This window comes from Aquarana catesbeiana, linkage group LG01, assembly GCF_042186555.1.
Source record: "Aquarana catesbeiana isolate 2022-GZ linkage group LG01, ASM4218655v1, whole genome shotgun sequence".
Taxonomy (NCBI): Eukaryota; Metazoa; Chordata; class Amphibia; order Anura; family Ranidae; genus Aquarana; species Aquarana catesbeiana.
In genome coordinates, this window is record NC_133324.1 from 168,512,919 (window position 1) to 168,536,195 (window position 23,277).

At 42.6% G+C, this 23,277-nt stretch overlaps 2 protein-coding genes across 3 annotated transcripts in view; one reads left to right on the top strand and one right to left on the bottom strand.

Moving 5' to 3' along the window:
- Positions 1-12,124, top strand: part of RHOBTB3 (Rho related BTB domain containing 3) — an 80,051-nt gene extending 67,927 nt beyond the window's left edge. The window contains exons 11-12 of the mRNA XM_073624531.1: positions 556-652; positions 6,586-12,124. Coding sequence (XP_073480632.1) covers positions 556-652; positions 6,586-6,701 — 213 coding nt within the window. The 3' untranslated portion in view covers positions 6,702-12,124. The remainder of the gene's footprint in view (positions 1-555; positions 653-6,585) is intronic.
- Positions 12,125-12,429: 305 nt separating this feature from the next.
- GLRX (glutaredoxin) overlaps positions 12,430-23,277 on the bottom strand; it is a 30,506-nt gene continuing 19,658 nt past the window's right edge. The window contains exons 2-3 of one of the 2 annotated variants that reach the window (XM_073624532.1): positions 21,418-21,537; positions 12,430-12,548 (exon numbers count right to left, since the gene is read on the bottom strand). In XM_073624532.1, coding sequence (XP_073480633.1) covers positions 21,424-21,537 — 114 coding nt within the window. In that variant the 3' untranslated portion in view covers positions 12,430-12,548; positions 21,418-21,423. Of the gene's footprint in view, positions 12,549-13,610; positions 13,630-21,417; positions 21,538-23,277 lie in introns of those variants that run through there. The other variant, XM_073624533.1, reaches the window with a different exon arrangement.

Sequence of the window (23,277 nt, forward strand, 5' to 3'; positions counted from 1 at the left end):
CTGACATGCTACTCGTATGTGATATGACATTGCCTGTACCTGAAAACCAATGAAAAACTGAACAAGAAAAAGTACTGCTTAGAATAGTTAGGGAGAGTTCTAAAATACATACTGTTACGTAGCAAGTCAAAAATCAATCTGCGATTGCTATTGGAGCAAACCCTAGCTGTTCATCTGAGTTGCTTGTGGTTCTGCCTGCACTCTGACAGTGCATTTCATTAGAGATCATGTAACCAAATTGGCTTTGATCAGTGCAATCAGTATTGTACCTAACCTTTGAAATCTCACAGTGTCGGAAGACTTAGTTTATGTTCATCACATGCTTTTGAGAAGGCATTATGACTAATCTTTGGGTACTCTGACACCAGATCAAGTAGCCTCCTGCTTCTGTGGGTTGGCATCCAAGCAGTCATAAGCTCCAGAAACATGAGGTGGCAAGAGGGTCACCATGGCACATGACTAATGCATCTTACAATGTGTAACTGAAAAATATGCATATATACTATACCATATGACCTTATATTGTAATAATTATTGTTTTACCCTTTATTGTAGTTTTATAACTCCGAATGTCTGTACACTTGGCTGCTCTATTTTATTGCTGCACACTATTTAATCTTCAGTCAGAAGTTGGACTTCCAAGATCTTTCAGGTACTTTTAATATATATCCTTTACATAAGAATTTACTTATAACATATTATGGAAGAAATTTTATTCAAATAGTTGAGGACCAGCATATTGGTTGTGGAGACTGGCTACACAAGAGAGAGCTTTCTCTGTATTATGGCGAGAAATACAGAGTGAGATTTTTCACTAGGATGCTCATTAGCAGATAAAAAACACAAGCTGAAAATTGCTAAGGGTGCAAACTCCTGAGCTCTGATGGGCAAACAATTGTAAGTGTGACCACTAGAGGGCCTATGTGGCTTATGTGGAACATGTATAAAAAACTTCTACAAGCGGAGATAGTGTAGGAAATAAATGGTAACAAACATTCAATACCACAATAGTGGGTAACCTTTTGCGATACGCATGCACTAGGTGGACGTTTAAATAAAATATAACAGATATGTTTCCATTAACACCATTGTTGAGAGCGCAGCAATATTTCGTTTAAATGTTTTTATTTTGGTTAGAGATGCTGATCTATATAATTTTTGTGATATGTCACTTAGAGGACCCCCCCCCCCCAGCCAGAACACTCAGATCCATGGCTGGTGTTTGACTAATTTTCACCCTAGGCAAGACCAGCTACTTGCTGCCCCCCCCCCCCCAAAAAAAAAGTGGACAGTGGGAAGTATTACAGGAGGTAGGATGCCAGGTACAGGGGGATGAGGAGGATAATTATGATAGCATGGGGTCAGTAGGTGGCATATGCCGGATAGCATGCATATCATCACTCAGGGCAGTGTGTGTGAGGTCACAGGGGTGGAAGGCAGCGGTAATTCTCGGGGCGCCCTCAGTCAGGAGGTGACATCACAAGTTGGGATGTGTCAGTGTCGGGCACGGGCAGGACTGTACGTTTTGAGGCTGTTAGTTGCAGACTGGCTCCTGGATGATCGCCGGGCATCAGCTCTGACAGGTCCTCCTCCATTTCAGATCGTCCAGCCTGCAGAGGAGATCGGGGAGCCAGGGGAGCTGCTCAGCCACTGCAGGCATTATCCAAGTTCTGCACATAGCCGGAGTCAGAGATCCGCGGTGCACGGCAGGAGGGAGGAGCCGGGGGAGAGGTCTACATAGTTCCACCCACTGACCCTCCGACCTTGGGCAGTGGTCAGTGACAGTCCACCCCTGGGTGGGGAAAACGAGTTGCAGCCCCGGATGCAAGACGAGGACACCGACCGGGGAACATTCCCTGCAACTCCCACACACGCGTTAGGCATATTAGGTAGCCGTGATCCCCCTGGGAGAGGAAGGCCTTAGGCGGTCAACTTATTTGCCTAATTAGAGAGCCGCCTCTGCTCTTGGGGTACAGCTTGGGTGCTGACAGGCACAGAGAGGGGGTGAAGCTAACTGGCACAGCAAGCCTCCTTCCTTCTGCACCATGACCTGTGCCATGCCCCCTTCCCCCGCGCCAGGATATGTATCTGCTGGACCCTGTCTCCCTCCCAGAGGAAGATGGTGTACTGGAGCTCCCTGACCCTGGAGAAGAAAGTGCTGGTGTTAGGGGAAAGCCAGCTGGAGTGATATCTGGAGGAGAGGAGACCGACACCTTCCTCCCACACCCCGGACTACCGAAAACGAGGCACTGACAAGCTCTCGGTGCCCCCTCCTTCCGGCAGAGAGTAGGGAAACCAGCAGTCATGGCAGCGTCCTAGGCGGGAGTGCGCCCTAGGTGGCTGCCTAGTCCGCCTAGTGGTAGCACCGACCCTGCTCCGATCAACACTCTCCACCATTGACTGATCGGGAGTCCGTTGGTTGTTGGTTTTCCAGCATGCTTGTCCAAATGGTCGGCTTCTGTCAGACAAGCTGACGTGCATACGGCCAAATGTCGGCTTTTCTTTTTGGGACTGGCTGATGTCTCCAAACATTTGGCCCTTGTGTACGAGGCTTGAGGCTTCAGCCAAAACGCATTAGTGTGTTATTATTGTATCTTGCTGTGTAACCAATAAAGAATTGTCGCATTGGATGTTACCAAGTAGCCAGCTTCAGTATATTAGAGGGTTATTACTAGGTGGACCAAGTCTTAACCTCCTCACGCAGACACCTCCCGGCCCTTCTATAGGTTTGTGATTCCGGGAGACGGGGTAGGGTTTAAGATCATGTGATCATCATGACTGGTTGTCGGTTAGGTGCCAGTAACTATCATGGGAGCGCAAAGGACACGCACTCTCAGCACAGCAGAATTGACCGCAATCCATGCAAATATGCAGCCTCTCGGTGCCAAGGCCCAGGCACCGAGAGGCTGCATATTTGTGTACGGCTGGTGCCAAGGGGTTAATATAGGTATCATGAAAGACAAGTATATAAAGGTAATAATAATAAAAACAAGAACTAAATCCAGATCTTAGAGGTAATAGCTGTGTACTAAATAAAGACCAGCTAGCTATTGGGTTGTGCTGCCACCTGAAACAATGGCTGGGAGACTGGATGCTGAAAGACAAAAAAGGGAAAGTGAGAGGCGCCAATGGCCTCATAGAGTATTCATGTTTTTATTGTAAATATAGAATATACAAATATAGATAATGTACTCACAAAGGAAGGGGAGGGTATTAGCAGGCATTGAGCATGCAATGAGTTTGTGTCCAGAGCGCAGTCTACAGGAGAGAGAGAATTTGCTGCCAATGGTCCTTTATCACCTGCTGTGTTATTCCTGGATTCTCCCAAAATCCACAATCCTAAGTGGTGCAGATCTGGGCCATCTTATGACCAGCCGTCCCTGACTATTTTAACAAAGTTCTTTTTTAAGGGTTAATCATATTGTGAGCAGTATAAAACCATCCCAGAGGCAGCTGTCAAAGAGACTAATGAAGAGCAGGTTCTTCTCCAAACTCATATCCCACAATCCATTGCGCCCCGTCACTGAAAAGAGGAGATCCGAACAGGATACTAGCAGCAGTACAGACAGGAGCTGCTCTCTTCAGCATCCAGCTACAGTGTATATCTACACACCAGTGGCAGCTGATTAGCTCTCCTCTGTGGATCAGGCTCTGGACACAGACTCCTTGCATGCTCAATGCCTGTACCCCCATCCCCCCCATACCTTTGTGAGGGCATTACCTATATATTTTTTTTAATCTATATTTACAATATAGACATAACTATGCTATGAGGCCATTGGCGCCCCTTTGTCTTTCCCTTTTTTGATCTCCATTAGCACCCCACGACAGCAGCAGATACCCCATGTTTTAGGGCCACATGCTTTCCTCATTGCTCCCCACCCAGAATACTTCTTTTGTCAATGATTACAACTTTTTTAGTCTACAGGTTTATCAGCACTTCACTAGTGCCCATTTAGGTCAGAACAATTAAAAGAAGAAAAAAAAACGCTTTTTCTTTGTCTCCGACACTGAATTCACATATATGCAAATTGTATGCATTTTTAACCGCATTCAATACATATAACATTTGAATGTAAGCTGGTTCACACATGTGCCAAGCGGGCGCAGTGCGGTTTTGAAAAGTGTTTTTTGGGTCCAGTTTTCAGGTGCGAATTTGGGTAAAAATCTGCACCTGAATCAGTGAACAGAAACACGCTGGACTCCATACTGCAAATCGCAGCCGCATAGGCAATTTTTTTGGCAGGTCAGAAGATTTGATTGACTATTCCCAAGTTCTCTCCATTCTACTTCTTCCCAGACTTTGACAGAGAGGCTATGCATTTTCAATCTCTCCTTAGCCTTTGGGGTTGATTTATTAAAACTGGTGAGTGGAAACTCTGGTGCATCTGTGCATGGTAGCCAATCAGCTTCTACCTTCAGCTTGTTCAATTAAGCTTTGACAAAAAAAAATAACCTTGAAGCTGATTTCTATGTAGCCCTGCACCAGATTTTGCACTCTCCAGTTTTAGTACATCAATCCCTTTGTCAACACCTTCCCCTTATTATTGTTAGATAGACCATCTTTATGGTGCAAAAAAGTTAAATCAATTCATTTGTTAAATATAGTTACTAAGGTTGAATAAAGACACCAGTCCATCCAGTTCAACCTGAGTGAGTACCCACAATTGTCCCCATCCCCGCACACTGTGTCCCATCAAGATGCCCATCCACTACATTATTATCTTTTTTTTTTTTTTTTTAGTTTATAAAAAGTAGAAACTGTGGCACAGACATCAGGTACCTTTAATGTCACACTTTAGGTGTTATAGCATGAACAGGAGCAATCTCTCTAAACCATTTATTCTGCATAAATAAGCAATGGGTAGCAGCGCTAAATAAACGTAAAATCACAAAGCATACACCAGTGATATTGCAATCAACAGTATAAAAAGCAATATGAAATGTCCATAAATGTGGGTAGGTAGTGCTTCAAGGATCAGCCAAAAGGTTAAAAATACAGTCCAAAATAGTGAATTTCGTCCTCCACCGCACCACCAGTGATAAACCATAAAAAATGCTTGCTTACCAGATGGCAAGCTATAAATGCTTACGACCTATACCTGGCCAGGGCCTTTATCCAAATGAGGGGCCACAGGAAGATTCCAGGAAAAACCCTTCTAGATGATCAGCATAGGGACCGCCAACCCCGCCAGTCACAGACCGTAATAGGATGGAATATGGTGGTATTCAGATGTTCCCAGAACAAGAAAGGATCACCATAGCGTAATACTGTTTATCTACAGCCGTCTATCTCCTACATCCATTCAAAGTGGTCATCCAAAAGTGTCAGCCATCTCCTACTCTGGCTGCCTTTTAGGTGACCTCTGAAAACTCCTCTCTTCATGGCAACTACCCACCCAAAGAGACAACTTCTTTCTCCCCAGGTCATTGCTACACTATGCCACACCACAGCATGCACAATGGTGTTCTTTTTTCAGAGGAAAAACCACCAATCACAAATAGCATAGACTGTGCAGGGAACCCCTTAAGAGGATTCATGATCTAAATTTATGCCAGTGCTGGAGGTGTAGTGCTGTGAGTGTTTGTTAAACCATTTTTGCTTTTAGATTACACTGATAGCATGTTGTGAAAATTTGGAAAAGCACCTATTTACTGTTCTCTGGGCCTCATAAGTTTGGATGAGTGCAGGCTGTTGCAGAGAGGCAATGACACAGATACAGTGAAGTAATATCATGATGTCCTAAAGCAGTGATTCTCACCCTCAGTCCTCAAGTACCCCCAACAGGCCACGTTTGCAGGTTTTCCTTTATCTTGGCATTTTGGACAGCTTTTTTTATCTATGAGAAATTCCCAAAACATGGCCTGTTGGGGGTACCTGAGGACTAAGGTTAAGAACCACTGTCCTAAAGGAGCCAAGGTGCATTCCAGATCCCTTCACATGCCTCCTTTTACCAAGGAGAGTGTGAGAGATGGTAAGGTTATCTGCAGGGTTTCCAGTCCAAATTGTTCTTTCTCCATTAAAATACTAAGCCAATATATCCTTTCCTCTGGTGATCTCTGTACTGTCCACAATGATGGGATGCAGATTTTTTTTTAGCCCTGGTTCACACTATAACGGGCTGCGGATCGCACAGGAGCGCTGTGCGTCCCTGTTTCAGGGACGAATCAGGGCCGATTCTATGCCTGAATTCGGCCCTGAAATGGAGCCAAAGACGCACAGCGTTTTTGTGCAGTGCGCTCCGCAGATGCCCTGGAGATATGTGAACAGGCTCCATAGGGAGCCAGTCACATTCTCCTACTATGCGAAAAAGATGTGGGGAAACGCACATCTAATTCGCATAGGTGTGAACCCGGGCTAAGTCTAAAAAAGACAAGGAACTGCCGAGGTACTGTCAGACAAGTCACTCCTTGGTTAACCCGAGTAATAAAAGTTCTTACATTTTATCATGCTAAAAACAGTCATGCCTAATTTACCTGGGTAGAAGCAGCCATGTCTAATTCCATTTGTTCATCTTTCCTGATGTTAGACTTGCCTCTGCCTGTAAACATTCTGAGACAGCATTTTCTTCTTTTGTCATTCAGCTGAAGAACTGGAGTTTGTAGAAAAACACAGATGGCCTTCAAACTTTTACTTGAATCAGCTTGCAGAATATCGAAGATATATCCACTCCCCAAAACACAGATGTGTTGTTTTGTGAACAGAGCATGTCATGCATCCAGCACTAAATTATTACTGATCTTCAGGTCAAATCATTTTTTTATATATATTTTTGCTATAGAGTTTAAACACTTCCCTTTAGTTACTATGGGTTGTACAATTACTTATACTAGGCTGTATGAAAAATAATAAAATGGTATCTGCTGATCTTGTGCTTAATGCTGTTTGTTTAGAAAAAATAAAATTACCTACATTTTGTGAAAGCAGAATTGTTTTTAATTACCTAGAAAATAGCAAGATATTTAAACAAAATGGCAAATGTTTCCCAACTTTTTCAGCCTATCGTTAATATAAGGGGATGTTTCTTGAATCCCTCATTGGATTTTTTTACCTTAAACTGCTTTTTGAAGATTTTCAGAAAATCCCCCTATGCAGTTCTGTATCCAAAACATAGTACATACTACAAGTGCAAACTGCACTTGAAATTGCACTTTGAAGTGCAGTCACTGTAAATCTGAGGGAAAGCTCTGCTGATTTTATCATCCAATCACGTGAAAGCTAAAATGCTGTTTTTTATTTTCCTTGCATATCCCCCTCGGATCTACAGCAACTTTACTTCCAAGTGCACTTGTAGTGCAAAGTGGATTTACCTTTAACAAATAACCTCCCATAACTCTTCCTTTTGGAAACGGTGAAGGTCCTCCCATTACCGTTGCAGCTGTTGGGGGTCCTCTTTCCCTCATTCCCTGTTTAATCTGTAGTGCATCCACTCCCAGCTCCAGCTTAGCTTAGTAGCAGCCATTCAAATTATGTGCAAGCACAGCTAAAACTGGAGATTGACTAATTCCAACAGGAGGAGCTACAGTATGTACTATTTATTGGCTATGGAATTGCATAAGGGGTCTTTCTGAAGATCTTCTTAAAAGGTAAACTTTCAAAGTTCACCAACAAAGTTTATACCCAAACACTTAATAATTTGCAGCTAACCATCCCCTAGATGTGGAGGCTGTGCTAATTTTCTTTTGTAGTCCACAAGGAGCGCTGTATGAGGCTGATGGAGCTGTGAGCTTCCCTACTCAGGATTCCATGCGCACAGAGAGGAGAGTAGTCATTTCTTGGGCAATTCTGGAGAGATAATTTTGCCAGGTGAAAGCAGAGCAAACAGACAGGCCGTTTAGACTTGCTAGTGCCCCCCAACGAGGCTACTACAGAGTACAGAGGAGAGCAGCACAGAAACCAGAGTGCGCAGACCTGCTGCTGTGTCCAGAGCACCCAGAGAGTAGAGAGATTGAGCCACAGTATCTTGGGACCAGAGCCGGGGAACCCATGTCCTGTGTGCCTACATTGGTGAGGACCTGATTGTGCAGACAGACTTTTGGGACAGCTGACAACCAAGCATATGGGACCAGGCCTGTTAAATGCCAGGAGTGGTGTGCAGAACTACAAAGCTTAATCCCTTGCGGCACACAGTTAACACAATAGAGACTGCTCTTTACTTAGCAGCTCATCAGCCATCCACACATTCTTAATGGGACAGCTTTAGGTGCACCAGCTTACAGAAGGGCTCCTACGAAAGCTTGCCAATACTGACAATTAGGGGCCAGATACCTGTAGTTACTTCTGGGGGTACCCCTTCATTAGGAATGCATACGCCCACTGACTATTGGGACCATATGCGCAGTGTGCACACAAGGACCTTTATTTTTTGGGGGGTTAGTTATCGCTGTTACTTTTAACTCCATTTGCATCAGTTATAATTTGGTTTAGCATCAATACAGTTCAGTTGATTACCCTCTTATGGGACAGTGTTTGTTATCTAGTACAGCATTTTCAAACCTGTTCAATTGCCTGTTTATTGATTAATTTATTGCCATAATACATCCTTTCAGTCTACCATCCAGTTTTTGTGACCTATTTTCTATGCATTTTTATAGAGTGGTAGCATACGATCATTTTAGTTAGAGTTGTGTGGTTTTGGGGGCCATGCAACTAAAAGAGTTTTGGCAGAATAGAGAACCTATCATATCCAGCAGCTCCTGTGGAGTTAACCGCTGCACTTGCATGCTTGGGTAAAATCAACTTGCACTGTCATGCACTTAAGAAAGATTGCTGTGTTTCTGACAGCCATTTTTGATTCAATGCCAGCCATACATTATTACTAAGTAAATACTGCTAATACAAGCTACTTACTTAAAAGCTATTATACCTTTTGCAAAAAAGAGTAATAAATACAACCATATTTATTTAAAAAAAAGTGTATTAATTTTTGTTTTTGTTTTGGTACTTGTAAAACATTGCAGCCATGATTAGTGGATCACAGACACAATACTCAAGACTGCAGACTATTCTTTCAGCTAAAGGTCTGCACTAGAGTTGCACAATTAATCGGTAAAAAAAAATCATGATCTCAATTCCACCCCCCTGACAATCCCTATTGCAGAGTTTGCCGATTCTTTCCAATAACAAGTGGAGAGACTTATCTGCTCACTCAGTTGTCAAAAGAAAACATCCGGGCAGTCTGCCAAGTTTTTAACCTGAAACATTGTGACTAACTCTTCCTTCTTAGATCAAAGGGATAAACTTCTGAGTGTAAAGAAAAAATCCAGTCATTCTGCCAAGTTTTTAACAATGTGTAAATAAATGTAGGAAGTTTAACCACTTAAAGTCTACATCTTTTTCTGACACTTGTTTCTCAAGTTAAAATAAATATTTAACTTCAATGAATAAAAAAAAAAAAAAAAAAAAAAGAAACGAAACAGTAAAGTTAGCGCAATTTTTTTGGTTTTAATGTGAAAGATAATGTTACGCCACGAGAATCGTGAGAGAATTGTCATCTATCTTCTAAGCAAAAAAAATTGTGATTCTCATTTTAGTCAGAATCGTGCAGCTCTAGTCTGTACCATCTGTTACAGCGCTGGAGGAAGTATCCATGGACTACAAGGAAGTGTGATGATGTCACTGCATTAAGAACTGTGGGGGTTATTTACTAAAGGCTAATCCACTGTGCACTTGGAAGTGTAGTCGCTGTAGATCTGAGGGGGGCCATGCAAGGAAAATAAAAAAAAACAGCATATTTGCTTGCACATGATTGGATGATAAAAATAGGCAGAGCTTCCCCTCATTTCGATCTTCCCCTCAGATCTACAGTTACTAAACTTTCAAGTGCACTTGTAGTGCAAAGTGGATTTGCCTTTGGTAGATCAACACCTTTGAGTCGCTCTGCTGTGGTGGCACTTGTAATTCTTCATTTACAGATTCCTGTGAAGAAATGACATGACTCTGTATACCGCTCTGCCAATTTCAAACAATGATAGGAGCCTATGAAGAGAACTGACTAATTTTTATTTTACACACTAAACTAGACAAGAGGACAAAGCCTAAATTGGCAGTAGTATGTGTATGTATGAATGTGAGTTAGGGGCCTTAGACTGTAAGCTCCTTGAGGGCAGAAACTCATGTGAATGTACAGTATATACACTATATTGTCAAAAGTAGTGGGACACCTGCCTTTAAATGCACATGAACTTTAAATGGTATCCCAGTTTTACTCTGTAGGGTTCAATATTGAGCACTGGTGAGCAGTCATGTTGGAACAGGAAGAGGACAACCCTAAACTCTTCCCACAAAGTTGGGAGCATGAAATTGTCCAAAATGTCTTGGTATGCTGATGCCTTAAGAGTTCCCTTCACTGGAACTGAGGGGTCAAGCCCAACCCCTGAAAAACAACCCCACATCATAATTCCTCCTCCACCAAATGATTTGGACCGGTTCACAAAGTAAGGTCCATAAAGAGATTGATGAGCGAGTTTGGGGTGGAGGAACTTGACTAGCCTGCACAGAGTCCTGACCTCAACCCAACAGAACACCTATTGGGATGGTAAATGGAAGTGGGAGGGGATTATAGTGTTATTTTATTATTTTACCTATTTGGATGAATTAGAGCGGAGACTGCGAGCGAGGCCTTCTTGTCCAACATCAGTGCCTGACCTCACAAATGCTTCTGGAAGAATGGCCAAACATAGACACACTTCTAAACCTTGTGGACAGCTTTACTAGAACAGTTGAAGCCATTATAGCTGCAAAGGGTGGGCCAACTCAATATTGAACCCTACAGACTAAGACTGAGATGCCATTAACCACTTGCCGACGAGCCACCATCATTATACTGTGGCAAGTTAGCTCTCCTGCGCAAACAGCCGTAGGTGTACATCGGTCTTTGCACAGGAGATAGCAGGTGTGGCAACCCACATTCGCGGTGTACAGAGGCAGAACGGGGACCCGCCTATGTAAACATACAGGGACATACAATATAATACTGACATATAATCACACACAAAGGTCGGACTTGATGGACTTAAGTCTTTTTTTGACCTCACCTACTATGTAAACAAGGCGATTTCCCATTCTGCCAGAAAGATCTTCTGTTCTCAGTGATCTGGAACGGCGATCTCTGTCATGTCCCTAGTAGCCCATCCCCCCTACAGTTAGAACACACCCAGGGAACACACTTAAACTCTTGATCACCCTGCTAGTTTTAACTCCTTCCCTGCCAGTATCATTTTTACATTGATCAGTGCATTATTATAGCACTAATCAATGTAATAATGTCACTGGTCCCCAAAAAGTGTCATTTGGGTCAGATTTGTCCACCACAATGTCGCAGTCCTGCTAAAAATCACAAATCCCCACCATTACCAGTAAAAACAATTAAAATAAATAAAAGTCCCCAAATCAAACCCATAGTTTGTAGACGTGATAACTTTTTCGCAAACCAATCAAAATATGCCCATTGTAATTTTTTATTTACCAAAATGAGATATATACATACACATACACACACACACACACACACACACACACACACACACACACATATATATATACACACTGGATGATGAATATATTTTTTGGATGTGTATTATAGCAGAAAGAAAAAAAAAAAAAAAATCTTAAAAATAGTCACTTTTTTTGTTAAAAAACCCGCAGAGGTGATCAAATGCCATCAAAAGAAAGCTCTATTTGTGGGGAAAAAAAAAAAGGATGTCAATTTTGTTTGGGTACAGCGTTACACAACCGGCAATTGCCAGTAAAAGCGACGCAGTGGCGTATCGCAAAAAATGGCCTGGTCATTAAGGGGGCAAATCCTTCTGGGGCTGAAGTGGTTAAAGTTCATGTGTGTAAAGGCAGGCGTCCCAATACTTTTGACAATATAGTGTATGTATGTAAAGCGCTGCATAAAATTGTCGGTGCTATATAAGTAGCTGTAATAAATAAATTAAATAATATCTCAAGAGGGCCTGCTTTTCTAAGAGCCAACCTGAGGCAGTTAGAAGTGACCCTATTAATTTCTCTGCATGGGTAAAACACTTGTTTAACTTTAAGAAGATTCAGAGATGTCTATCTGCGTTGGAAAGGGGCAATTTTCTCAAAAATAAATAAATAAATTAAATAAATAAATAAATAGTGTACAGTTTGTAGAAGGTTCAATGGAAAGGTCTACCCATTCTGTGTGAAGGACATTGCTTGCAGGAAATCTAGTACTGTGCAACTCGGGGGCAATTTTTTTGGACCGAACAAAAAAATCATTGCTGTGGTTTGAAGCACATATATTAATCATTTAAAAGAGCTGACTTAAACTCTGTAATAGTGAGCATAAGTTACAGGAAACTGGCATTTTCTGGAGATCAGAATTGGTAGTCTCCAGCATCCCTTGGTTGTGGTTTTATTGATAGCCAGCTCATGTAAAAGAATGGACCACAGAAGCATCATGGATGATAACATGTTTATTATTAAATAGTTTTGCAAAGCTTCAAACACATCTTCATGGTACTGTAAAACCCGCAGGTGGTCTAGTTCTGAGAGGTTCTCTTTCTTGTTGGAATAATGTCTGCAAAAATGGAACAAATGAATATACTGAAACTGTCCTGTTGAAGACTTCTTTCCATATCATATACACAATATAGAAATAAGCAATACAATTATATTAACTGCTTAACTGCGGCACAAAATAACAGATGACAAATATTAGATAGGTCAGACCAGTTAAGAAAAAAATATATATATTTAAAGGAGACCTTTTAGAACAAACATAGGCGATGCCAATCTATTTTTGCAGATACAAGCCCCAGGGCTATCTTTTTTTTTTTTAACATGGAAACAAGTACAATATGCTTGTTGCAGGTTAGTGACACCCCAGTTAGTGAAGAAAGGATGAGGCTTACAGCCCTGGATTGTGCAGCTTCACAAACAAGACTGCAGCTATGTTTCCTACCTCACAAGTCCTCTTTGGATTATTGCTGGATTCAGACCTTTGTGGTATGTTACCATGCATTGTGGCAGGGCAGCACATTCATTTTGTGGAGCGTTAAATGCAGGGCCAATGGAGCGCCATTCAAAATGATACAAAGTGAAAAGTGTGAATCTGGGCTTACAGATTAAAGATCTGTCTTCACTATTGTAATCCAATATTCTTATCTGTTGGTAAGTGATGCCCATTAATAACAGATAGCGACTACCAGTGTTTACTCCACAATGCGCCTGTATTGTACGCCCCATTCATAAAATGTAGGCCATGGTGCAACGCCTGCAGTGTCCAACAGAGTGTTCTCTGCAGTTCGCTGCAAAGAATATTTCATGATTGCAAGAGACCGGTCACTGTGACAGGCTCTCTTCCCATTTTTCACCCCCATTCATGTGCGTTTTACAAATGTCTTTAAATATAGTGGTTCATTATGAATCCAGGGATAACACTTTGTCAAAAAATATTTAGTTCTGCAGATGTGCCTGGTTTTTAACAATGATTGACTTTCTACAGCACACCATGTTCATTTTTTACCTGTTAATATTGTTTTTATAACTTTTTTGATGCAATGTTTAATAAAACAGAGCTATATAAAAATGCAGTTATGTTCCAATTTCATAAAGAGTAAAGGAATATGTGGTGTCCTGTGGTTCTTTGAGAGTCGTGTCTAAAAAAAAAAAAAATGGAAATATCAGCTCAACAGTGAAGCATTCCTTAAAGGAGAAGTTTGGGATTTAAAAAAAACAAAACAAAAAAAAAAAAACAAAAAAAACACCACACATACCCACATAGGTGGAGCAGCATTGGTTGATGCTGCATATGTCCCCTGTCGCCTCTAAGACCGAGAACTGAGCGATCAAAGTTCGCTGATCGCTTAGTTCTCAGACTTCAATAAGCAGAGAGACGGTGACTGTCAGTCACCAGCACTCTGCTCTGCCCTACCAGCGCTCATCGGAGCACCAAGAGGCTGTGCCAGTCAGGCATCTAAGTGGATCCTGACATTATAGGATCCATGTACTGTTGCTTCTCCTCCCCCCAGCTCTTATGCAGCTGAGAACAGATGGAATGTGATCACTTATAATATATAAAAAAAAAAAAAAAAAAAAGGTATTCATAATTTTTTTTTTATATCTATACAGAAATATTTCACCTTTCATTTTTTAAACTGAATGGGTTGTTTTAGAATCACTTTAGGTGATGTTTACAATCACTTTAAAAGCAAGTACGACACCCCATCCAGCTGCAGTGTATTTCAGCCTGCCATAGACCAATAGGCTGCATCTGTGCTTCCCAGGTGGCTGAAACACTTGGACTGGATGGGCTAAATGCCTAGGGTGCATGTGGCCTTAATCTGGCCATACACCAGTGGAGTTTTGCTCATACAGAAATTATGAAAAAAATAGTCATATTTTTGATGCTGTCATTATTGAGTCAAATTCGAAAGCCCTTTAAAAACTTCATCCAGATCTGCTAAATGTTAAACATGTTTCATTTGTGCCTATCACACGTGCATTACAAAAATGTATGTTTTTTTTTTTACAAACAAAAACCACATTCACTTTCCATTCCACATTTTATTTTCCATTCTGCTCCTTTGAATTTTCTCGTCACTACAGAAAATAGAAACTTTCAAATGAAATTTTGTTGGCATTTTGCCAGCTTTATTTTCTTATGTGCGCAGTGTCAAGGCAATCACTATGTCCACCCTTCAATTGTTCTTTTTTGTAATGTGTCTGTGACGTATGCTAGGAAATTTACAATGTCTCAGAAAAGCTGTTAGCCTAGTGAGCAGGTTTGCTCAGTACAAGAACAGCAAATATTCACAAACACATTAATACAAATAAATATTCATATCTGCCTAGGTACACGTTAAAAGTCTACAGGTCAGTAAACGATTTAAGCTGGAGCAAACAGCGATTATTATGCATATTTCACTGTAACTGTCTATTCACACCCGGGTTTTCATCTTCTGTTGTGTATATGGCAAAAGGTATACACCATATCATAGCAATGTAAAGCAGTGTAACTACAATAAAAGAAAATTGTTTTGTGTTGCCATGACTTACTGCATATGGCTACTCTTGGTACCATGGAATCTGTCTACAGATTCTGGGTTTCATATTGCATTCAGACCAAGATAGGTACAGATTAAAAAACCTACAGGTTAACAAAAAAACAAAAAACAAAAAAAAAAAACCTTAATTAACCCTTTGCACGCTCCAATAGACCCTTACATATTTCTAGCACACTTTTGCATAAAAGGATAACAAGGATTCTTGGTTTGCATATATTGCAATACGTATTCAAGCTGGCCGGTTACATTAAACAAATTCCGCTCTGGCTAGTAGCACACATGTGGAAACGTTGATTGCTTTTGCATCTGCGTTTACCCACGCATGCACGTACACCATATTTCCCCAAATGTGAAATGGTGAGTTTGGGGAAAAATAGCAGTGAACTTTCTGGTGTATGTGTCTGTAGGCACTTCTGTGCCTACAGTTGTATATCTGCAGTGTGAGATCTGAGGCACAGCTGTCTCGGACTGCCATTGTCACCTTCACTATTGTACCGCTCAACGTTCTTTGCTGGAGGCTCGGACATGAGGAAGGAAAGCTCTTCCTCTACCAAGATGGTTGCCTCCATACAGAGTTGCAGAACAGGGCATAAGTCAGCAATGGGAAACAGATCAGCAGCAGAAAGGCCACAGGCAATACTGGTGACTAGTTCTTTGCTCTATGAGTTTTTTTTCAGTCTTCCTTCCCCCTTTAAAACTACTGGGGTCTGCAAACAGGATTTTTACAGCAAAGCAGATAGAGAAAGGCAACTAAAAAAATATTTTTATGTATATTTCAATCTAGGCCATAATTAATTAAAAAAAAAAAAAAAAAAAAAAATCAAGTTAGACTTACCGGTAACTTGTTTTCCAAGAGTCTTTCAGGACAGCACCTTGAGAGCGTGGCTCCACCCACTTGACAGGAAACACACCTCCACCAAACTTAAAAAGGAGGCTCCTTCCCACTTATCAGTAGTAATAGAGAACCTCCGGCCCAAGCTGGAACACATAATCAGAATATGGTTAGTCACAGCATAGTAATTTAATACAATAAGGGCGGGTTGCTGCTGTCCTGAAAGAATCTTGGAAAACAAGTTACCGGTAAGTCCAACTTGATTTTTCCCTTAATGTCTTTCAGGACAGCACCTTGAGAGCATAACAGAGACTTACAAACTTAGGGCGGGACAACAGCGTGCAAGACCTTTCTGCCAAAAGCTTGTTCACTTGCTGACAGAAGATCCAATCTGTAATGACGGACAAACGTAAGGTAACTTGACCACGTAGCCTCCTTACAAATTTGATTTGGGGTGGCACCAGCTATTTCTGCCCATGTAGTGGCTTGAGCCCTGGTAGAATGTGCTTTAATTCCCAGCGGGGGGAGATAGCCCCGATTGAGAGTAGGCTGCTAGAATAGCAGATTTAAGCCATCTAGCTATTGACCCCTTAGAAGCTTGTTGGCCCTTTTTTTTTTCCAGAAAAAAAAGTATAAACAGAGAGTCCGAGGACGGAAAGTTTTTTGTTACTTCCAGATACTGTAATAAAGTCCTTCTTACATCCAAATTGTGGAATTTGCTTTCTTTTTCCCCTGAAGGGTTAGAGCAAAAGGTTGGCAGGATGATCTCCTGCGACCTATTGTGGGCTGACGCCACCTTTGGCAAAAATCCCGGATCGATTTTAAGTATAATCCTATCTGTGTAGATGGCTAAAAAGGGTTTTTTAACAGATAGGGCGTGCAGCTCACCAATTCTCCTTGCTGAAGTTTAATGCAACCAAAAATAAGGTTTTAAGGGTAAGATTCGTCGGAGAGATTTCTTGTAGTGGTTCAAAAGGTTCCTTTGTGAGGGCTTGCAGGACCACTGATAGATCCCAATTGGGACAGTGCTTAGTCGGAGTTGGTCTGGATCTGGTAAGCGCCTTGAAAAATCTTATAACCAAGGGCTCAGAAGAGATTGGTCTTTCTAGAAATACTCCCAAAGTGGCTATTTGCACCTTAAGCGTGCTGACTGACAAGCCTTTGTCTGCCCCATTTTGAAGGAATTCTAGAATTGACACTACATTTTTTACCTTTCTTTTTGTCGAATGACAGAAGGAGTTGTAGACTTTCCAAAATTTTGCTTAGATTTTTCTGGTCGCTAGTTTTCTACTGGAAAGTAAGGTAGTTACCAAAGGTTGTGACAGACCTTTGTTTCTTAACAACTGCTCCTCAGATACCAGGCTGTGAGGCTTAGACTGGCCACTTCCGGATGCTGTATCGGACCTTGTAGGAGAAAGTCTTGCCGGTGAGGCAGCTGCCAAGATGGTTTGACAGCCATCTGTAGAATAGTGGTAAACCATGCCCTTTTTGGCCAAAACTTTTTCCCTCTGTATTTTCCTCAATACCAACGGGATCATTTGGAAAGGCGTAACCCAGATGTAAGTTCCAGGGCTGAATTAACGCATCTGTCCCCTGGGCACTGTCGTTTCTGTGAATCGAGAAGAATACTGGGAGTTGCATATTTTCTTCTGATGCAAATAGGTCTATTTGTGGTCGACCCCAGGCCCTGGTAATCATTGCAAAAATTTCCGGATTCAAGCTCCATTCTGCCTCCTGTATCCGCCTTCTGCTTAGATAATCTGCCACTACATTTAAAGTGCCTTTGAGGTGGACTGCTGATAAGGACAGTACATTATTTTCTGTCCAAACCAGGATCTTTGAAGCTAGCAACTGCAGTGTTTTGCTTCTTGCTTGTTTAGGTAGGCTATGGTAGTGGTGTTATCTGAGAGGACCTGGACATGGGAACCTTGAGGGATTGGAGAGAAGGCCTCTAATGCTAAGGCGACTGCCCTTAGTTCCCTCCAATTTGAGGAGCTCTTTCCCTCTGTCTGAGACCACACTCCTTGCGTGAAGTTTTGACCTAAGTGAGCTCCCCAACCCCACACGCTGGTATCTGTCAGTACCACCTTTTCTATTGGAAAAGACCAGAGCAGGCCCTTTGACAGATTTTCCTGTCTTCTCCACCACCAAAGCGATCTTTTGACTTTGGTGGGGATTTTTACCTTTGCTTCCAGAGATTCTGTCCTGTGATTCCATATTCTCAGGAGAAAAGTCTGAAGAGGTCTGAAATGTAACCTTGCCCATTGAATGGCTGGCATGGTTGAGGTTAGGGTTCCTAGGCATGACATGACTTGCCTGACTGATAATTCCTGATTTGTCTGTGAGGAGGCTACCACATTTTGGACTTTTACCTTTTTCTCTTCTGGGAGAAAAACTCTGTTCCCTTGAACAGATCTGATACCCCAGGAATAGTACTTCCTGGGCCGGATTGAAATTTGACTTTTGCATATTTATAATCCAACCCAAGGCTTCTAGATGACCTCGGGCTTTTCCGAGGTCCTCTAACAATTTTTCCCTGGAAGGGGCAAAGAAGAGTAGGTCATCCAAGTATGGAATTACCGCAAACCCCTGCAGGCGGAGAGGTGCAAGCGCTTCTGCCATTATCTTTGTAAATATTCGTGGGGCAGAAGAAAGGCCAAAAGGGGAGGACCTTGAATTGTAGGTGCAGAACCTCTTTGCCCAAATTTATCGCCATCCTTAGGAATTTCTGAGACTGCGGGGCTATGGGGATATGCAGATAGGCATCTCGAAGGTCTATTGATGCCATAAAGCATTCCTTTGTCAACAGGTTTCTGACCATGAAGATGGAGTCCATACGAAACCTTTTGTATAGGACTGATCTGTTCAGCGGTTTGAGGTTTAGGATTAATCGGAAATCTCCAGATGGCTTTTTTATCAGGAATATATGGGAATAAAATCCCTGATAAAGCTCCCCCTGTGGAACATGAGTCACAACCCCTTGATCTATCAGATCCTTTAACAGGTTCTTCATTGCTAGGCATTTTGTTACATCTCTTGGAAGATTTGTCACCAAGTACCTTTCTAGGCGGAGATCTGAAAATTCTATACTGTAAACCTGGGCTAGCATATTCAGAATGTACTGGTTTTCTGTTATGCTTGCCCAATAGGGGAGAAAACCCTGAAGTCTTCCACCCACCTGTAACCGGCTGTCATTGCGTCTTGCTGGATGACGCAGGAGGATGGAAAAGGACATTCCCTTTGCCTTTTCCCCTCCACCCTGACCAACTTATCTTTTTCTCTTGAGGCTTGTTTTGTTCCTGAGCCCTTTGAGGACTAAAAAGAACGTTTGACTGGCTGTTTCTTCTTCTTGACAGGAAAAGATTTATTATCTGCAGTCCTGTCCAGAACTGAATCCAAATCAGGGCCAAACAATAAATCCCCTAGGAAAGGGACTCCACATAATTTATTTTTAGACGCTGTGCCCCCCTGCCAGGTCTTTAGCCATAACACCCATCTAACTGAATTAGTAAGGGCTGCAGCTTTAGCTGTCATCCTGATAGGCTACGGCCGCTGAGAGAGTAGAAAAGGAATCAAGGATTTCTTGCTTAGGGGAATCCGCTATTATATGAGCTTTAAGCCGATTTACCCAATACTCCAAGTTTCTGGAGACGCAAGTAGTTGCCATTGCTGGCATAAGGTTGCCCATAATGGATTGCCAAGTCTTCTTGAGTTGTTGATCCATTTTTTATCTATGGGGTCTATTAAGATCCCCATGTCCTCAAATGCCAGATCAGTAGATCTTGACACCTGAGAAAAGGCTGCATCAAGTTTTGGAACCTTACTCCAGAGAGCCGCTGGGTCTTCATCAAAAGGGAACCTTCTCTTATGAGCTCTAGAGAAGAACGGTATCCTATCAGGATCAGCCCATTCTTTCTTGATCGTTTCAGAAATCATTGTGTGGACTGGAAAGGTACGAGACTTAGGCTCGCTAAGCCCTGCATACATTCTGTTGTGTGAAGACATTTCCTTATGCTCTTCCTCCAGGCCCAGAGTAGCATAAATAGCCCTCAAAAGGCCGTTCACTTGATCCAAAGACAATTTATATTTGGAAGACATATTCTCCAGTTCATCCCCATCCTCATCTGATTCATTAGAATGAGAGGGGGAAAGCCCCTCCTGGTTCAGAGGACCCATTTCTGCCTCCACTGCCGGGACTAACAGTAAGCCTTGAGAGGACTGTGAGGTAGTGGGCTGACTTGCGGATGGATTTGTGAGTGAGGATCTGAAGGATTGAATGGTAGCATCCAATTCCCTTTTGACAGATGCGATTAGATCACTGCATGGGGAAGCGGTTTCTTCCCTCACCAAGGAGTCAATGCATGCTTGACATAAAGCCTTCAGTTAACTTAACTTTGCATGAAGGACATTTCTTTTTAATCCCAGGGTCAGAGCTCTTGGTCTGCCATGATAAGGGAACAAAAAGAGAAAAAAAAAAAAAAGACAAACCATCCTTTAGAGTCAGCCTGAATACTCAAGATGCTCACCTCAGGTGCACAGTGAGAAAAAACAACAGACTCATGTGCCCTGACAGCCCCCCCCGCCACCAGGGGGAAAAAATACCCTTAAGCCCCACTAAACATTTAGGGAGAAGAGAGCTAGAGAGAAACCCCACAGTAAAGTTGAGCAGAAACTACAGTCTGCTCCTTACCTGGGCCTTGCTGGTGCCTGTGCCACTTGCTGCGGTTCCCGAGTCCATGCTGAGGCAGCAGCGTGATGCTTGTGGCGAAAACGCTAGTTCCGGACTCCAATAGCACCTGTGCACTGGAGCGGAACCGGAAATATGTAGGCACCAGACCTATTCCTCCCTCCTCCCCCTGCGCTTCCGGTGGAAATGACGCTCAGCGTCTGCTCGTCGAAAGCCGCCCCACTTCCAGGTTACCTCACATCCGGCGGATGCAGCCCATCCACCCAGGACACGCAAGCCTGTGGAAATGGGAGGAACCGACTCTCTTGAGGTAGGGAAAAACTAAAATAGTGGAGTAGGGAGCCTGTCCTCTCAGGACAGCGCCATGAGAGCTCCAAACTCCCACATGTGTTCCCTCCGGAGGAAACAAAAAAAACTGATAAGTGGGAAGGAGCCTCCTTTTGAAGTTTGGTGGAGGTGCGTTTCCTGTCAAGTGGGTGGAGCCACGCTCTCAAGGTGCTGTCCTGAAAGACTTTAAAGGGAATATATATATATATATATATATATATATATATATATATCTCAAAACCCCTTCCCTTTAAGATCTCTATCTGGTTCTTTGCAAGAAGCTCTAGCCGCTATATTGGCTTCAAGAAAGCTACTCAAACTTTGTAGAAATGTTGTGAATGCATGCTGAATCCCACTCTTCAAGCTAACATTACCAGCTCCAGTTAATGAATGACCAAATGCATAAATTCCCAAGTGTTTCTCTGGTATTAAATGACTGTGGGCTATAGTGCCTACTGGTGCTGATACTGTAGTTGTAGCAGAGTTACTAGGCCATAGCTACCATGTGTTAAATGTTCCAGGCGGTCATACTTACAGATCACTACTCCAGGGCTCCAATACTTTTCAGCCTTTTCTCCAGCTCCCCACTGCTGTCCAGGGGTACAAGGTCAGAACAACCACCAATGCATTCCTTCTCAATAAATATTCGAGGTACCTAAAAAGAAATAAGGTATTTAGTTTTCTTTATGTAGTGTAGTGCTACCCAACTAGGAGCTGCTGATTATGAAGGGTCCTCTGTTCTTTACCTTGACCCACCTAAGAACCTCAGCCCCTCCAACACACCAGGTATGAGTGTACAAATATACAATATCACAAGAAATTGCTGAACGTAATACTTAGTACCCAACAGTAATGCTATAGCAAAAGAAAACTGTCACTAAACCAGGTAGTAAAGGCAAACTTAATATATTGTCACCCAATATGGTTGGTAACTAATCAAGCAGTGGTGGCCTGTCCATTAGGGGGAGATGGAGAAGATAGAGTTGGGGCCGCGGGCCAGCCCTGCCCCCCCCCCAAGAAAATTGAGCACCAGCCACCACTGTAAGCAAGCATACAATTGAGTAACAATAGTACGAACACAATTTAGCATACAAAGTGATTAACAGTAGGGACTAGGCATAAGATGACATTTGGCGTCCAGGTCAGCATAAACAGCAGCAAGGCCACCTCAAGTGCAGCAGCAAGCAGTAGTAAAATTTAATCTACCGAGTGCTGGAACTATACTGTCAGAGCGCATTTATGGCAGCAATGCTAGTCCTAGAACAACTGGGTATGCACTGTCCAAAAGAAAAGGAGAATGGTAGTGAAAGGGGGCTTGCAGAATAATTATTACGGGAGAGGCAGTCTTTTGAGATATTCTTCTGCCAGCTATTGTTGGGGCCCTTTAAGAGCATTGCTGCACTTAACAGTCCCAGTTAACTTGCATTCAGTATAGGTACAGTATAGGTATGGCATAGTCTTGGCACAGGTGCAAAGTAGATGTGGTTCAGATGCGGTAAAAGTTCAGTATAATTTGGTATAGGGTTGGCATAAGTGCGGTGTGGATTAGGTACATTTGGTGTTCTGCTCTCGGTCAGTACCAGCTGGCAAGATCAGCAATGGACGAAACCCCTCTCATCAGTCCCCAGGATGCTGCAATGACCTCTCGCTGTAGAAGAGGGGGGCCTTGGTCTCTTCTGCCTCTGGTGATCAGCAGTGGCTGCTTCAGTCTTCCTGTGGTAGAGGTGCAGGTGCTATGATGTGGAGCACTGCCACAGAGTGTCCTCACACCCAGTCTCAGGCTCAGAGCTCTGCTGGCATTGCCCCCCACTGCTGGGGGAATATCCAGACAGAGGTGCTCTCTCCCCAACTCCCTCAGTGCCAAGAAGAAGAAATTTCCCAAGCAGTTTAATAAAAAATCACCTCTCCACTCCTACTGCCCAGGATATATAGGGATCTGTAGTGTAAGAAGTCTATTCCTTTCATATGTTAAATATACCACTGAAGGTTGTTATAGCTGTTCAATAAGAGAAAAAAAGACCTGATGAAATCTTGCGAGCCAATAACTTTCTGTACTCTCTACCTGTGCACAAGGAAGGGTTATGGATATGAGAAGGGGCTTGACTTGGTCTAGAGCTCATTTCATCTCCAGCTATGTCTGTTTGCTCCATATTGTCACACACTGGTCCTCACTCTCAAGAATATGCCATTTTAGCAAATAAGTGGTTAGCAAATCTGCAAGATAGAGTAGGTAGAGAGGGATCATTTTGATGCAGTTGACCAGCTTGAACATGTATAGCAATATACTGTATGCTAAGTAATAATCCCCATGTTATAGGCACAAGTTTGCTTTATGTAAGGGTTACTCCTCTTTAGGCTCTCATGTGCTGTATATATGAAAGCTATTTATGACCTG